This window comes from Chlorocebus sabaeus, chromosome 6 (genome assembly GCF_047675955.1).
Source record: "Chlorocebus sabaeus isolate Y175 chromosome 6, mChlSab1.0.hap1, whole genome shotgun sequence".
NCBI classification, from domain to species: Eukaryota; Metazoa; Chordata; class Mammalia; order Primates; family Cercopithecidae; genus Chlorocebus; species Chlorocebus sabaeus.
In genome coordinates this window covers 23,179,734-23,196,827 of record NC_132909.1, presented here as the reverse complement: position 1 = coordinate 23,196,827, position 17,094 = coordinate 23,179,734, and the positions used below count along the sequence as shown (strand labels likewise).

General features: G+C 53.4%; 1 protein-coding gene across 1 annotated transcript; it reads left to right on the top strand.

Moving 5' to 3' along the window:
• The first annotated feature begins 12,746 nt into the window (after positions 1-12,746).
• Positions 12,747-16,095, top strand: ZBTB32 (zinc finger and BTB domain containing 32). Its single transcript, XM_073016643.1, has 6 exons — positions 12,747-12,773; positions 13,839-14,822; positions 15,072-15,145; positions 15,254-15,322; positions 15,448-15,612; positions 15,802-16,095. Exons 2-6 carry the CDS (start codon positions 13,942-13,944, stop codon positions 16,074-16,076), a joined length of 1,464 nt encoding a protein of 487 aa, XP_072872744.1. The 5' UTR covers positions 12,747-12,773; positions 13,839-13,941; the 3' UTR covers positions 16,077-16,095.
• The last annotated feature ends 999 nt before the right edge of the window (positions 16,096-17,094 follow it).

Sequence of the window (17,094 nt, the reverse complement as noted above, 5' to 3'; positions counted from 1 at the left end):
GGCTCTGGAGTCAGACTGCAACAGGCCTAGTTCAAATTCCAGCTCTGATAATTACTCCCGGTGAGATCTTAGGAAAATCAGTTTCTTCTCCAAACCTCAGTTTTTGTTTTGTTTTGTTCTGTTTTGTTTTGTTTGAGACGGAGTCTTGCTCTGTCGCCCAGGCTTGAGTGCAGTGGCATGATCTCGGCTCACTGCAACCTCTGCCTCCCAGGTTCAAGCGATTCTCCTGCCTCAGCCTCCCCAGTAGCTGGGATCACAGGCATGCGCCACATGCCCAGCTAATTTTTTTGTATTTTTAGTAGAGACGGGGTTTCACCATGTTGGCCAGGCTGGTCTTGAACTCCTGGCCTCAAAGAATCCACCTGCCTCATCTTCCCAAAGTGCTGGGATTACAGGCATGAGCCAATGCGCCCGGCCAAACTTCAGTTTTTGTATCTGTCAAATGAGCATAATAACAGTAAATATCTGATAGAGTTTACTATGAAGAGTCAATCAGATGATGCAGGTAAAGCACTTAAAACTGGTCTGGGGCCTGGCACAGTGGCTCATGCCTGTAATCCCAGAAATTTGGGAGTCCAAGGTAGGAGGATCACTTGAGCCCAGGAGTTTAAGTTCAGCCTGGGCAACATAGTGAGACCTCTCTACAAAATAATAATTAATTAATTAATTAGTGAGGCATGGTGTTGTGCACCTGTAGTCCCAGTGAATTGGGAGTCTAATGTGGGAAGATCCTTTGACCCCAGGAGGTCAAGACTGCAGTGAGCCATGATCCTGCCACTGTGCTCTAGCCTGGGCAAGAGAGCAAGACCCTATCTCAAAATAAAAAAGCAAAGATATTATAAGACTGATTTTTTAAATACCTTTCTCTAGGTCGGGTGCAGTAGCTCATGCCTGTAATCCCAGCACTATGTGAGGCCGAGGCAGGAAGATCACTTGAAGTCAGGAGTTCGAGACCAGCCTGGCCAACATGGTGAAACCCCGTCTCTACTAAAAATACAAAAATTAGCCAAGTGTGGTGGCAGGTGACTGTAATCCCAGCTACTTGGGAGGCTGAGGCAGGAGGATGGCTTGAACCCGGGAGGCAGAGGTTGCAGAGAGCCGAGATTGTGCAAAACCAGGGCCAATGTGACCAGACCCCATCCCCATCTACAAGATCAATCCTACTTAATCATAGTGTAGCTTGAAGGTTGGACTCTCACCACAGCAGGGTTCACAGCAGGGTTCGAGTCCCTGCAATGCCCGTACCTGCTGCAGGCCCTGAAATAAACGGCTTCACCTCTTTGGCCCTCAGAGGTTAACCAGGCATAGTAATCGCCTCCCTCACGGGATTATTTAGGTTTCAACGAGTTGATGCACAAGCGTGGCACATGGAAAAGGCTCGATAAACGCGAGGTGCTGTTACTCCCACCACAGCGCCAGTCCTCCCCTTTTTACTTTATTTTTTATTTTTATTTTATTTTTATTTTTTGAGATAGGGTCTTGCTCTTTCGCCCAGGCTGGAGCGTAGTGGCGCCATCTTGGCTCACTGTAACTTCCGCCTCTCGGGTTCAAGCAATTTACCTGTCTCAGCCTCCTGAGTAACTGGGATTACAGGCGTCCCCCACCATGTCTGGCTAATTTTTGTATTTTTAGTAGAGACGGGGTTTCACTATATTTGTCAGGCTGGTCTCGAACTCCTGAGCTCAGGTGATCTGCCCGCCTCGGCCTCCCAAAGTGCTGGGATTACAGGCGTGAGCCACCGTGCCCGGCCCTTTCCCCCATTTTAGCGGTTTCGCTCCCTACTGGGGCCAGGGACGCCTCAGGCTGTCTCTGTCAAGACCTACAGCTCTGGCTGTTGTCCCAGGCTCTTCCGCGAGGTGCTCTCCTGCCTCCGGACCACCCCCATTCCTCCCCGCTCCAACTCCTCAGCGAGCGGCTGCGAAGCACGCGCCAACACTCCGCGTAGCGGGAAGGGACCGAACTCGGATCGCAGCCTGAAATTGCTGCACTAAACTCCCGCCCCGCTGCCCTCTGGTCAATTTAAAGCGAAGACGAGCCTTAGGGCCAGTCAGAGGCGGCAGCGGAGGAGCCATGCCCGCCTCCTTGAGGCGCCCTGGCGTCTCATTGGCTGTGCTTGAGAACGAATCCCGGGCTAAGCCACTTAGAAAGGAGCGGAGCCAGCCAATCAGCGGTGCAACCGCCGCGGGGGCCGGGCCAGAAGGCCCACAGACAAGCACTTCGGAAGATTGGCAAGGGGCGAGCTCGCAGCTTGTCAGCCCCGAAGCCCTGCCCAGGGGGAAAGCCTGCTGGAGGGAGTCTAATCCCCAGGCCAGTTAATGTTGGGACAGCGCAATCGGCCGTTCCCTCTGCGGTGGGGTGGGGGGCGGGAGTGCTGACACGTCTGCGCGCCAGTGCTGACATGTCCGCTCGCCGTTACTCCTGGCTGAGCATACAGTCGAGGTGGCAGTGGGAATTGGAAGTGCGAGTGTCACACTGCCAATCACGGGGCAAGGTACTGCCCCCTCTTGTGTCTTCCTTGTCCCTGTACACGTCCAGGCGAGGCAGAGTGAGCGGTGCCAGCAATCGTGGTAGAGTGGGACAAGAGGAGAGAAAAGGGAGCTGTCCACAGGCACCGAAGCCTGGCTGGCTTTTTTTTTTTTTTTTTTGAGAAGTAGTCTCGCTCTGTCTCCCAGGCGGAGTGCAGTGGCGCGATCTCGGTTCCCTGCAATCCCGGGGTTCAAGCGATTCTCCTGTCTCAGGCTCCCGAGTAGCTGGAATTACAGGTGCCCGCCACCACGCTCAGCTAATTTTTGTATTTTTAGTAGAGACGGGGTTTCACCATGTTGGTCATGCTGTTCTCGAACTCCTGACCCCAGATGATCCGCCCGCCTCAGCCTCTCAGAGTGCTGGGATTACAGGCGTGAGCCACCGCGCCCTGCCTGGCTGGCTCTTTTATTTTATCTTTATTTATTTATTAGAGACAGGGTCTCACTGTGTCACCCAGGCTGCAGTGCAGTGATGTGATCATAGCTCACTGCAGCCTCGACCTCCTGGGCTCAAGGGATCCTACTACCACCTGGACCTCTCAAAGCGCTGGGATTACGGGCATGAGACACAGTGCCTGGCCTTGGCTTGCTCTTATGGGCCTCCAGGCCAATCAGGTGTGGCGGCAGCCTACACACCCCTACACACTTCCCAGATGGTAAAGGGTTGAGAGAAAGGTGACAGGGTTTGCAAATGGGAGCTACTTAGGGAGGCAAAATAGAAGCAAGAAAGGCAGGTCAGGCACGGTGTCTCACGGCTGTAGTCCCAGAATTTTGGGAGGCCCAGGCGGGAGGATTGCTTGAGCCCAGGAGTTCCAGGCTGTAGTGAACTATGATTGCACCATTGCACTCCAGCACGGGCAACGGAGGGAGACCCTATTCATAAAATAAGAATGAAATAATTTAAAAAAAAAAAAAAAAAAAAAAAAAAAAAAGGACAGTGGTACTCCGGAGCACTTGCTGAGGGAGCCTCCAGGGCTGTTCAGGTGAGGGAGAATCAGGGTCCAGTCTCTTCATGGAGAGAGTGGGAAAGGGCAGACTCCACAACCGATCAACGCTGGAGCCCGGCTGGAAATCAATGAAATCTCAGCCTAAGAGGCCTGAAGCCTACGGACCAATGAGACTCAAGGCCCTGCCCCTTCACAGCCAATCAGCTGCAGGTCAGAGACAGACGCGCGGGAGTGGCGCTGTCCTAGGTGCCTCCCATGCTGCCCAGCGTGCTCAGCTGGCCTGAGCGGGACAGTGCGACCCGCGCTGCAGCCAATCAGCGTCCGCCTCAGGATCCGGGGGTGACCACGTGCGGGAGCCTTGCGTCCCTGGCCTCGCTCCACTCCCCACTTTTAACGGTCACTCGGCCTTGAGCCATCCTGAGTGTATGTGAGGCTGAAAGGGAAGGAGGAACAGGGTCTGGGCCGGTGAGTGCCATAGTTTTTCTTTACTTTCTTGGGCTTGGGCCTGGCCCAGGCAAAGCTGGGGTGTGGGAGCTTGACTGGCCCCGTTGATGATTGGGAAGTGCGGGTTGAGGGCTTTAGCCCTTAGGGCTTTCCTCTGTCTTTGAGAGGCTGGAAATGCAGCCTCCTGGCCACCGTTAGGCCTAGGTTTGGCAGAGGCCAAGCCAGCTTGCCCTCGGGGTTGGTCCACGGCCCCCGAGGCCAGCCTGAGTGGGAAGGGTGTTGTGGGGAAGTTGTAGGCCCTTAGCTCTGCACGGGGTCATTGACCATGAGGTATGGCCTCTGGACAATGAGAGGTTACCAGGGGTCTCTGGACTGAGCCTGAATCTGGTGACTGAAAGGAGAGGCCTGTGGATCTCCAAAGGTTATGTAGGGGCTGGGCACGGTGGCTCATGCCTGTAATCCCAGCACTTTGGGAGGCTGAGGCAGGTGGATCATTTGAGGTCAGGAGTTTGAGACCAGCCTGGCCAACATGGAGAAACTCTGTCTCTACGAGGTTTCCAAAAAAAATTACCTGGGCGTGGGGGCACATGTCTGTAATTCCAGTTACTCAGAAAGCTGAGGCAGGAGAATAGCTTGAACCCAGGAAGTGAAGGTTGCAGTGAGCCGAGATTGTGCCATTGCACTCCAGCCTGGGCGACAGAATGAGACCCTGTCTCAAGAAAAAAAAAAGAAAAGGAAAAAAAAAGTTACGTAGAAAGTCACTGGCCAAGAGATGAAACTAGTGTTCACTTGAAGGTCTTCTGGGGTCTTTGGAGCCAGCCTGGGCTGGGAGTGAATGTTCTGGACTCCAGGTTGAGATGTTCTTGGGAGATTTCCCAGTATGGGGTCCAGGTTGGATGATGTGGCCAAGAGGTTAGGCCAGTAATCCTCTGGAGATTCTAGGGAGAAGGGTTCTGAATCTCAGCCAAGCTGTTTGCCCTGGATGAACTATTATTACCCTGTAGTGGCTCTGTACAGAACTGGGATTGGGTGGCCGGGCGCGGTGGCTCACACCTGTAATCCCAGCACTTTGGGAGGCTGAGGTGGGCGGATCACCAGGTCAGGAGCTCGAGACCAGCCTGACCAAGATGGTGAAACCCTGTCTCTACTGAAAATACAAAAATTAGCCGGGCGTGTGGCAGGCACCTGTAATCCCAGCTACTCAGGAGTCTGAGGCAGGAGAATCACTTGAACCCGGGAGGCAGAGGTTGCAGTGAGCCGAGATCATGCCATTGCACTTCTGCCAGGGCAACAGAGCAACACTCTGTCTCAAAAAAAAAAAAAAAAGCAGGGCGCGGTGGCTCAAGCCTGTAATCCCAGCACTTTGGGAGGCCGAGACGGGCGGATCACGAGGTCAGGAGATCGAGACCATCCTGGCTAACACGGTGAAACCCTGTCTCTACTAACAACTACAAAAAACTAGCCGGGCGAGGTGGCAGGCGCCTGTAGTCCCAGGTACTTGGGAAGCTGAGGCAGGTGAATGGCGTGAACCCGGGAGGCGGAGCTTGCAGTGAGCCGAGATTGCGCCACTGCACTCCAGCCTGGGCCACGAGCGAGACTCTGTCTCAAAAAAAAAAAAAAAAAATTAATTAAAAAATAAAGAACTGGGATTGGGTCATGTCTGGAGCTTTTCAGTCTCCCTGTTCCACTCTTTCCCATGCCTGTTCTGATCATTCCCGGAAGATGAAGATATCAGGCTGTAGGTGTGGGGCCGGTGCATGGGGAGGATGATGTCATAGTGGAGCACAGGAAGAGGTGTGTGAGATACTCTACTCTTTAGGAAATCACCCAGGTTGGGGCAGGGCGTGGTGGCTCACGCCTGTAATCCTAGCACTTTGGGAGGCCAAAGCAAAACTCACTGAGGTCAGGAGTTCAAGACCAGCTTGGCCAACATCGTGAAACCCCATCTCTACTAAAAATGCAAAATAATTAGCCAGGTATGGTGGATGCCTGTAATCCCAGCTACTTGGGAGCCTGAGACAGGAGAATCACTTGAACCCACAAGGCAGAGGTTGCAGTGAGCCGAGATCATGTCACTGCACTCCAGCCTGGGCAACAAGGGCAAAACTCTGTCTCAAAAATAAATAAGTAAATAACATAAAATAAAAGGAAACCACCCAGGTTGTCTTTATTGATGATCTTTTTATACTCATGGCACAGGGTATTGATACCTAGTTTCATTCAGCTGTTCAGTGATATTTATGCTTTCGGAGTACCTTCAGTACACCCAGAGTTCTTTAACCAGGGGTGAGGGTGCAAGGAGTGGTTTATGAGTGGACTTCAAGGAAGTCTAACCCCTAAACCAGTTAATATTGGGGCAGCTCAATTGGCCATTCCCTCTATGGTGTGGTGGCGGTCGGGGGTGCTGGCACGTGAAGTGTGCAGTTAAACCCAGCTCAGCAGACAGCCGCCAAGCATGGTGGCACATGCCTGTAATCCCAGCTACTGAGGAGGCTGAGATGGGGGAATGACTTGAGCCCAGGATTTCGAGACTGCAGTGAGCCATGATCGCACCACTGCACTCCAGGCTGGGTGACAGAGCAAGACTGTCTCAAAAAAAAAAAAAAAAAAGAACAATTAATGGTATGCATGTATATTATGAGGAGGGGAGGGCAAAGGATAAGCAAGAGGATAGTTAACCTGTCCAGCCATGAGGCTCAGAGTAATCTGTCAATGTCTTGTCATGTATTCGTATGCCAAGTGGTATGAGTGTCTACTATTTTCTTTTCTTTTCTTTTTTTTTTTTTTTTTTGAGATGGAGTCTTGCTCTGTTACCAGGCTGGAGTGCAGTGGAATAATCTTGGCTCACTGCAACCTCCACCTCCCAGGTTTAAGCAATTCTCCTGCCTCAGCCTTCCAAGTAGCTGGAATTACAGGCACGTGCCACCACGCCCAGCTAATTTTTGTATTTTTAGTAGAGACAGCGTTTCACCATGTTGGCCAGGATGGTCTCGATCTCTTAACCTTGTGATCCGCCCACCTCGGCCTCTCAAAGTGCTGGGATTACAGGCGTGAGCCACCGCTCCCAGCCCGTGTCTACCATTTTCTAATGTCAGCAGTTGGTCCCAGGCTGGGTGGCTCACGCCTGTAATCCCTGCACTCTGGGAGGCCAAGGCAGGCGGATCACTTGAGGTCAGAAGTTTGAGACCAGCCTGGCCAACATGGTAAAACCTCATCTCCACTAAAAATACAAAAATTAGCCGGGCGTCGTGGTGCGTGCCTGTAATCCCAGCTACTCGGGAGGCTGAGGCAGGAGAATCGCTTGAACCTGGGAGGCAGGGGTTGCACTGAGCCAAGATCGTGCCACTGCACTCCAGCCTGGGCGACAGAAGGAGACTCTGTCTTAAAAAAAGAAGAGTTGGTCCCATGGCTGACACTCTCAACCTGATGGTGACTCCCTAAGAGATTTAGAACCATTGGAATAAAGCGGGCTCCTATATTATTTATGGGGCCCGGGCGAGATGACAGAGACTCCCTCTTTTCTTCCCACGCCTGGTGTTGGCCCATACTTCAAGGTGTCTCACATTCTAGCCTGCACATCCGAGCTCAGTCTACAAATCCCTTACACAAAATCAGGGTCTAGCATGTGCGTACATCAGTCAGAGTCCATTCTCATGAATACAGGCTGGGGTTGAGTCCTGTGTAGGGGGCCTCAGAGTCATTTGGTCCAGGAAATCCCGGGTGCTGAGTTCTGAGAGCACGGTCCAGAAGTGAGGTGGGAGCTCACAGTTCCCAGTAGGCACTTTCTAGATGCCTTTTGACTCAGCCTATGCGAAGGGATACAGCCAGAGGAGGTCCAAGTGGGACCCTTTGCCCAGATTTAAGTCAACACTAGTATTCTGTACTGGTCTTAAAACAGCCCCTGTGAGGAAACTGAGGGTCTTGGAAGAGTTAGCTCCATATGAGTGCCGAAGAGAAGGGCCATTCACTGTGAATGGATATAGTGAAACCTGTTTTCTGACTTCTAGTCTAGTTCTTTTCCCAGTTAATCTACAAAGGGTGTGCTATGAAGGGGTCTCTATGACCTAGATTCAGCTCACCTGGGTATGACTATATCTGCTTCTTGGGACATATAGAGCACAAATTTAAGGGAAAAAGGGAACTAATTCACTCCTTGTGGTGTCTCTTTTCTGGAAGTCTTGGATGTCCTTAATTAGAAAGAAAGACTGAACTTTTTTTTTTTTTTTTTTTTTTTTTTGAGGCAGAGTTTCGTTCTTGTTGCTCAGGCTGGAGTGCAATGGCGCGATCTCGGCTCACTGCAACCTCCGCCTTCCAGGTTGAAGCGATTCTCCTGCCTCAGCCTCCCGAGTAGCTGGGATTACAGGCATGTGCCGCCAAGCCCAGCTAATTTTTTGTATTTTTAGTAGAGACAGGGTTTCTCCACGTTGGTCAGGCTGGTCTTGAACTCCCAACTTCAGGTGACCCGCCTGCCTTGGCCTCCCAGAGTGTTGGGATTATAGGCGTGAGCCACTGCGCCCAGTGAAAGAGTGAACATACTTAAACTTCGTGTAAGATTTGGATAATCATTCTTAATCTATATAAAATGCTGTGGGGAATTTAACCACCTTCATTTGTGGAAAGAGATGGGTTCATGAGAAGAGTGGCAAGTTCACATAATTTTTCTAAATTGAATGTTATTCAACTTGGCTTGGGAAGAGGGCTTGATATTTAAAATAAGTGAGATAGAAGGAAAATATTTTCACAAAACAAATGATCATCCCTCTCATTGGTCTATTCTGATGGTTTGCTTTTAATTATAATATTTAAGGAGAATTGGTATTTGTGTTGCTGTGTTGACCTTGTTACATCAAGCTGGGTTGTGCCTGAAGTTCATGACACAAGGATTTCTGGGAAGCTCTGACTTTGTAGCCAGGGTGTGCCCCGAGTCCCTTGCACATTTTACTCTTAGTATCCCATTGGTCAAGCCTATCAGTAAGAATAAGAAATGTCAGATTTCAGGCCAGGCGTGGTGCCTCACACCTGTAATCCCAGCATTTTGGGATGCCAAGGCAGGCAGTTCATGAGATCAGGAGTTCGAGACCAGCCTGGCCAGCACAGTGAAACCCATCTCTACTAAAAATACAAAAAATTAGCCTGGTGTGGTGATGCACGCCTGTGATCCCAGCTACTCGGAAGGCTGAGGCAGGAGAACCACTTGAACCCAGGAGGTGGAGGTTGCAGTGAGCCGAGATTGTGCCACTGCACTCCAGCCCGGGCAATAGAGCAAGACTCTGTCTCAAAAAAAAAAAAAAAAAGATTTCAAATTTTATTCGGTAATACGAGTATCAGGCCAGGCATGTAGGCTTATGCCTGTAATCCCAGAACTTTGGGAGGCTGAGGTGGGTGGATCACCTGACATCAGGAATTTGAGACCAGCCTGGCCAACATGGTGAAACACTATCTCTAATAAAAATACAAAAAATTAGTCAGGCATGGTGGTAGGCACCTGTAATCCCAGCTACTTGGGAGGCTGAGGCAGGAGAATTGCTTGAACCCGGGAGGTGGAGGTTGCAGTAAGCCGAGATTGCACCACTGCACTCCAGCCTGGGCAACAAGAGTGAAACTGTCTCAAAAAAAAAAAAAAAAAAAAAAGTAATGTAAGTATTAAAAAGGACTGAGAGGCAGATATCATATCTCCTTTTCTTACATACTCCCTTTCCAACCATGCCCTACCTAATCTCTCTACTTACTCTACCCTCTGGCAGGACACAGGCTTGCGTCCGTATAACCTGTAGTTTCCTTGCTCTTCCCAGAGAGACAACTGCAGATGATTACTACCGAGTCAGCCAGGAAGAGGAAGAGGGGCAAGGCTTTTGAGTCTAGGGAAGGGGACTCCTTTTAAGAACAGCAACAGACCAGGCACGGTGGCTCACGCCTGTAATCCCAGCAGTGGACCACCTGAGGTTAGGAGTTCGAGACCAGCCTGGCCAACATGGTGAAACCCCATCTCCAGTAAAAATACAAAATTAGCTGGGTGTGATGGTGCGTGCCTGTAACCCCAGCTACTTGGGAGGCGGAGGCACAAGAATTGCTTGAACCCAGAGGCGGAGGATGCAGCGAGCCGAGATGGCGCCACTGCACTCCAGCTTGGGTGACAGAACAAGACTCTGTTTCAAAACAAAAACAAAACAGCACCAGCAGCGTCCCTACTCTTCCAAGTCAAAGTGCCGTCTGCTTCAGCTTCTGCCATCTGTGCTCAGTGGAGGATGGCTTGGGTTGCACTGTCAAGGTTAGAGAAGGGCTCAGGGTGTCATCAGCATAAGGGTTGTAGTGCAGAGGGCCCTGGAGATAACTCTAGGAGGCGATCTCTAAGGGGATATCCTTAGATGGGGTTCCCCATTCTTGGGGGCTTTTGTTCACTGAAAGGGGAGTTCCCTTGCCCCTCCTCCCTTTTAGGTTCCCCGAAAGCCCACCGATGCTCCCTGTCAACTACATTTGGCTTACACAGAATGCTGCCCTTTGAGCAGTCTCCAACTCTCTCGATCATCAATGAGCAAACTAGCGGGGGAGCTGAGTCACAGGCACATGATGTGGGGCTGGAAAGCGAAGGGGCCATACTTAGATGGGCGACCACGTAATTGTCCAGACCCCTGTACCTTTCCTCTGTCCCTGGGGCTAGTCCTTCAGGGTTTTCTGCACTCCTTCCTTGTCTTGAGGGACTCTGTATTTCTGTGTTGGAGGAAGGGTGTTTCCCTCTGCATACACACATATCAGAGGGATCGATGCTTTATGTGTCTTTTATATGGGTGTCTAATGCGTCCCTGGGTGTGGTGGTGTGAGGAATTAGAAAGCACAGAAATGGAAAATACTTAACGTTCAGAGTAGCAGATGAACACAGCTCTCACATTTGCATTTTCCCTTTCGTTCTGACTCATCTTCCCCTCTCCCCACTCTGTTGCCCCTCCACCAGCCTCACCCATTGACACACCCTGTCTGATCTAGGAAGGGTTAACATGTGCCAGCACCCATGTGGAGGGAAGGTGTGGTGGGTCTGGAGAGAGAGAGTGGGAGGCTAGTCAGAACATTTGGGGGTCCTGGAGCCAAAGAGAGAAATGGGAGCTTAGAGACACAATATTTGGGTCTGGGAGGGGACGAGGACTCTTAGATCCTTCTCCCTTAAGAGAAGCCTATGGGATGCCGGGCGCAATCCCAGCACTTTGAGAGGCTGAGGTGGGTGGATCACCTGACATCAGGAATTTGAGACCAGCCCGGCTAACATGGCGAAACCCTGTCTCTACTAAAAATACAAAAATTAGCTGGGCATGGTGGCGGGCCCCTGTAATCCCAGCTACTCGGGAGGCTGAGGCAGGAGAATTGCTTGAACCTGGGAGGCAGAGGTTGCAGTGAGCTGAGATTGTGCCACTGCACTCCAGTCTGGGAGACAGAGCCAAGCTCTGTCTCAAAAAAAAAAAGAAAAGAGAAGCCTATGGGGAAGCAGACCGTGCCTTGTCACCAGAGCAGCTTACCAGTACCTGACTACCTGACTTGTTTATCTCCCAATAATTTACTGTGTGTATATGATACACCAGGCACATATCATAAATGCTTTATTAGCTGGGCACAGTGGCTCATGCCTATAATCTCAGCACTTTGGGAGGCCAAGGCCGGAGGATCATTTGAGCCAAGAGTTCAAGACCAGCCTGGGTAACATAGTGAGATCCCCGTCTCTACCAAAAATTAAAAATTAGCTAGGCTCGAACCTGTAGTCCCAGCTACTTAGGAGGCTGAGGTGGGAGGATCACATGAGCCCAGGAAGCTAAGGCTGCAGTGAGCCGTGATCGTACCACTGGGCAACAGAGCAAGACCCTGTCTCAAAATAAATATGTCATCAATATTTATTGGATAAATGAAAATTTTGCTATAGGATCAGGGATAATAGAATAATAAGAAACAGAAAAAGAAACTTGAGCCTCTCAGACTTCATCCCTTCCCCAGATTAAAGAGTTCTAAAGTGTGAAAAGAGGGGAAACCTCCGGGGACCTTGACCCCTTGGGCAGGAAGTGAAAGAAACCCAAGTCCTGATTTCAGAGAAATGTCATTTGTCATCAGCCCAAGAAAAGGAGGTTTTTCTCTTCGAAGACCACCACAGGTCCTTCCTGGGGTTGCCCCTTTCAGAGCTTGATGGGAGGATCTGAGTCACTCACACATCCAGCCCCCAGGTCATTCCCAGCCAGCAAATGAGGTTTCCCAGTACCAAGTCAGGGAGAGGGAGGAAGCTGGCTTCTGGCTCCTCCAGTCTATTCTTGGGATCCAAATGTTTCAGTCCTTTTTACTTCTGCAGCTGTAAGCTCTGCCGTCATCTCTAAGAAACGACCATACCACTGAATGCTACTGTGTACTTACAAACCACGCTCATATTCGTCACGTCATTTCATCTTCACCCCCACCTCCAAATGAGGTAAGCAGATATTATCCCTATTTCATGAATGAGGTTACTGAGGCCCAGAGAAGTGACTTGCCCAAGATGACTCAACTAGTAAATGGTAGAGATGAAACTCAGAGGCAGGGTTGGTTATTCCAAGGTCCTTGCTGCCACAGATAGACTTCTTTGACTCTGGGAGTTCACACACAAAGTGAGGAGACAGGAGGCTAGGGGCAGAACGTGTGTGTTCTGGAGGTAGAGGGGTGGTCTCTCCTGCAGGCAGAAGGCAGAGGCAGGGTGAGAAAACCACACCCTCTCGGGGGGACTGTGGAAGACTGATACTTGGGACATCCAATGGAGGCCTGTGAGGTCAGGGGCGGGGCTAGCTCCAGGGGGGGCCCCAGGAGCCCCAACAGTAGTTCAGAGCATGCGGTGTCCTGGAAGAAGCTACAAGCGGTGAGTGATGGTCTCTCCCCAGCTGAGGCCTTCTTCCCATCACAACTCTTTCTGTCCCCTCCCTGCCAACCTGGAGCCCTCTCCCTGAGGTGTCCAAGTGTGGCCCTCCCCACCCCAAGGGCCCTTGCTCACAAGGAGCCTGCACCTAGGGCTCTGCCTGCTGGGTGCTAAGACACTGAGGTTCTGGTTCTCTTCGTATCTGGGTTCCCAGCTCTCTTTTGAAAAGCCAGTGTGGTGGTTTTGATGTGTGAGAAACTTCTGCCTGGTTGGGTGCTTTCTATTCTTCACTTTTTGCCTTATGAAAAACAAATTAAACCATCTCCTTACCCGAATCTTGAGAGGAAACAGCCTCCTTGTCTCCAGTCCCCATGTCCCGTCCTCCCATCTCCGCAGGGGTCCATTCTCCAAAACCTCTCTCTATCAATGGGTCAGGAGCCTCTACTCCTGTGGCTTCTGCACCTGCTCTCCTCATTCTCTGGATGGGAATGTCTGGTTCCTTCCCTGAGGACATGTTCTAGAAGCTTCAGCTTCACGGTGATGACTGCCGGATGCCTTAGCATCTGTGTTCCTGCAGGCAGGATCCCTATCATGCTGCCCTCTCTGCCTTTCAGGCACAATGGGCTTTTGCGGGAGGACCCACTAGCTTTCTAAGCTCTCCCGTGAAGTTGTGTCATGCTCCATCCCTTAGTGCCGGGGTTGACTGGGTTTTGTGGTGATCCTCGTCTGTACTGAAGAAAGCCTGGCTTGCACAGAGGTGTGTCCCTGCACAGGGGCTTGGAAAAGCAGAAGTGGCAGTATCTGATATCTTTTACGTCAGAGACTGCTAACTGGAAGACTTCCCACATGCCTGTCTTAAAACCCACTACTAGCTATTTCTGTTAACTGACTGGCCCTTGCTCTTTAAGTCCTGAATTTGGTCTGATTTCCATTCTCTCGCCACCATGCCCACCTGCTATGATTCTGGATAAGCTCCAATCCTCTCTTGGGTTACTTTATTTGCTCACTCAGGACAGAGGGCTCTGATCTAGGACCAGCAACTCACACTCTCTCCCCTCACATCCACAGGCTTGAAATGAGATGAGATGTTCCTCCCTCCCCTTTCAACCATGGACCTCACACTGTGGCCTTTCTCTTAGAGCCTCTGAGATTGGTACCCAAGCAAGGCACAATGTCCCTGCTCCCCATAAGACTGCCCAGCCCCTATGGCTCTGATCGGCTGGTACAGCTAGCAGCCAGGCTCCGGCCAGCACTATGTGATACTCTGATCACTGTAGGGAGCCAGCAGTTCCCCGCCCACAGCCTGGTGCTAGCAGGTGTCAGCCAGCAGCTGGGCCGCAGGGGCCAGTGGGCTCTGGGAGAAGGCATCAGCCCTTCTACCTTTGCCCAGCTCCTGCACTTTGTGTATGGGGAGAGTGTAGAGCTGCAGCCTGGGGAGCTAAGGCCCCTTGAGGAGGCGGCCAGGGCCTTGGGAGTGCAGTCCCTGGAAGAGGCATGCTGGAGGGCTCGAGCGGACAGAGCTAAAGAGCCAGATCCAGTACTGAAGAAACATCAGGAGGAGCCAGAGAAACCCTCGAGGAATCCTGAGAGAGAACTGGGGGACCCTGGAGAGAAGCAGAAACCAGAGCAGGTTTCTAGAACTGGTGGGAGAGAACAGGAGATGTTGCACAAGCACTCGCCACCAAGAGGCAGCCCCGAGATGGCAGGAGCAACGCAGGAGGCTCAGCGGGAACAGACCAGGTCAAAGGAGAAACGCCTCCAAGCCCCTGTTGGCCAAAGGGGAGCAGATGGGAAGAATGGAGTGCTCATGTGGTTGAGGGAGAATCCAGGGGGCTCTGAGGAAAGTCTGCGCGAGCTCCCTGGCCCCCTTCCCCCAGCAGGCTCCCTGCAAACCAGCGTCACCCCCAGGCCCTCGTGGGCTGAGGCCCCTTGGTTGGTGGGGGGCCAGCCTGCCCTGTGGAGCATCCTGCTGATGCCGCCCGGATATGGTATTCCCTTCTACCATAGCACTCCCACCACTGGAGCCTGGCAGGAGGTCTGGCGGGACCAGAGGTGAGTGGAGGGGCCTAGTTCCCGGCCTCCAGGCTGGGAGGGTGTGGCCCAGGAGGGGCAGCCCTGCTGGGTGGAAAGGCACCGCATCTCTACTGCACAGTTCCTGAGCTGGGGATGAGACAAGAATCTGCCGCCACAGGGCATGCCAAAGCCCAGCCCCCGGGAGAGGACTTGGGACGCCCCCTCTTCAGGAAGAGGGCAGGCTCTCAGGTTTAGTCAAGGCTGTAACTCTTCCCTACCCTATCCCAGGATCCCACTGTCCCTTAATGCCCCCAAAGGGCTCTGGAGTCAGAACCAGTTGGCCTCCTCCAGCCCCACCCCAGGTAAGCCCCTTGCTGCCCTGCATACACCTGTAACACGGTGCCTTCTCTGGGGTGGGGCTCCAGGAGTCCAGCCAGAGCAGAGCCCCTACCTCCCACTGTTCTCTCCAGGTTCCCTCCCCAAGGGCCCCGCACAGCTCAGCCCTGGGGAGATGGAAGAGTCTGATCAGGGGCACACAGGTGAGTCGGGCTGGGGCACTCGTGCCTCAGCCCCACTGTAGCCCTTGATTTCCTGCCTGAATGGTATAGTGAGTTGACGCTGGGATTCCCAGCCCTGCCCTCCTTTGCCTTCTCTGTCCCCACAGGTGCACTTGCAACCTGTGAGGGTCATGAGGACAAGGCAGGCTGCCCACCTCGCCCGCACCCTCCCCCGGCCCCTCCTGCTCGGTCTCGGCCCTATGCGTGCTCTGTCTGTGGAAAGAGGTTTTCACTCAAGCATCAAATGGAGACGCACTACCGAGTCCACACAGGTATGGGCGCCCCGCCCTGTGTGAACTGTCGGCTTTCTTCCCAACTCCGCTCCTGAGTCTCCACCTGCGTCTCCACCTGCGTGTCCAGTTCCCGCGCAATCCCCTCACCCCGTGGCCCGATCCACCCCTAACTTGGCCAGCTCTCGCCCGCTTCCTTCGTTCACCCGCCTCCCCTTCCGACCGCTCTAGGAGAGAAGCCCTTCTCCTGTAGCCTTTGTCCTCAGCGCTCCCGGGACTTCTCGGCCATGACCAAGCATCTGCGGACCCACGGGGCCGCTCCGTACCGCTGCCCCCTGTGCGGGGCAGGCTGTCCCAGCGTGGCCTCCATGCAGGCGCACATGCGCGGTCACTCGCCCAGCCAACTCCCGCCAGGATGGACCATCCGCTCCACCTTCCTCTACTCCTCCTCGAGGCCGTCTCGGCCCTCGACCTCTCCCTGTTGTCCTTCTTCCTCCACCACCTGACGGGGTGTCGGTAGCGTCTTAGTCAAGAGTCCAATTAAAGAACGAAAAGCGGGCCGGCTCGGCTTCTGACCTGGCACCGCTGCTACGGCGGCCTAGCAAATTCCGCCCCAGAAAGGGCACCGAGTGCCCTCTCCTGGACGATCGCGGGTCGCAGAAGCCCAGGCCAGCGAGCCCTACCGGGTGAGGACACTGAAGTGTGCAGGAGCGAAGGTTAATAGTAGGGGGGGGGATTGTCGATCTCATCACCATAATAAAGAGTTTCCTGTGCTCTCCCTTCAGGACTAGAAAGCCAAGTTTAGTCTGTGCACACCCCCGCCCACGCCCCTTGTCCTGTAGCGGCCCCTGGTGGTCCTGCGTCCGCCGTCCAGCGGGGTGGACACTTCCTCCACCCCCGAGGCGCCCAGTCCTCCCCAGGAGGCAGCTGGCCGCGAGGGCTCGGTGTCCAGGCACACCTCGCGGCATGCCGGTGCTAGGCTGGTGGGGCCTGTGCGACTGCAAGTCACTCGCCCCTTCCACTGCAATCCACGGCGCGCGGAGTCTGATCTGGGGGCGCTCGGCCCGAGCGAGAGAGGAACGTGTGCTCCGACCCTGCTTTCGGCCACCCGCCTCCTCTCCGGGAGCACACAGACCCCGAGACCGCGGCCTCTCCGGCGTCTTCCCTCCAGGCCGTGCCGAACCGCCGCCGGATCGCGCCCGGAACGGAGACTAACTATGCCTTCCACCGCTCCTTCTCCAGCCCACGCCTCCTGCAGCCGCAAACTGCATTTCCCAGGGCCTCGGGGTCGCGGGGCCCGAGCCCGCGGCACCCTGGGAGTGGTAGTCCACGCGGGCCGCCAGCCTCGCCAAGAACAATGGGAGGAGCCTGGGGCTAGGACCACACCTCCCGGAGACCCGGCAACCCGCTTTCCGGGTCCTGGCCGGGAACCCAGCAGTCCCAGCCCTCGCGCCTTGGGTGCCGGCGGAAGAAGCGAGGCGTCCAGACTACATTTCCCGGAGGCCCCCGCGGCTCGCCCCTCTG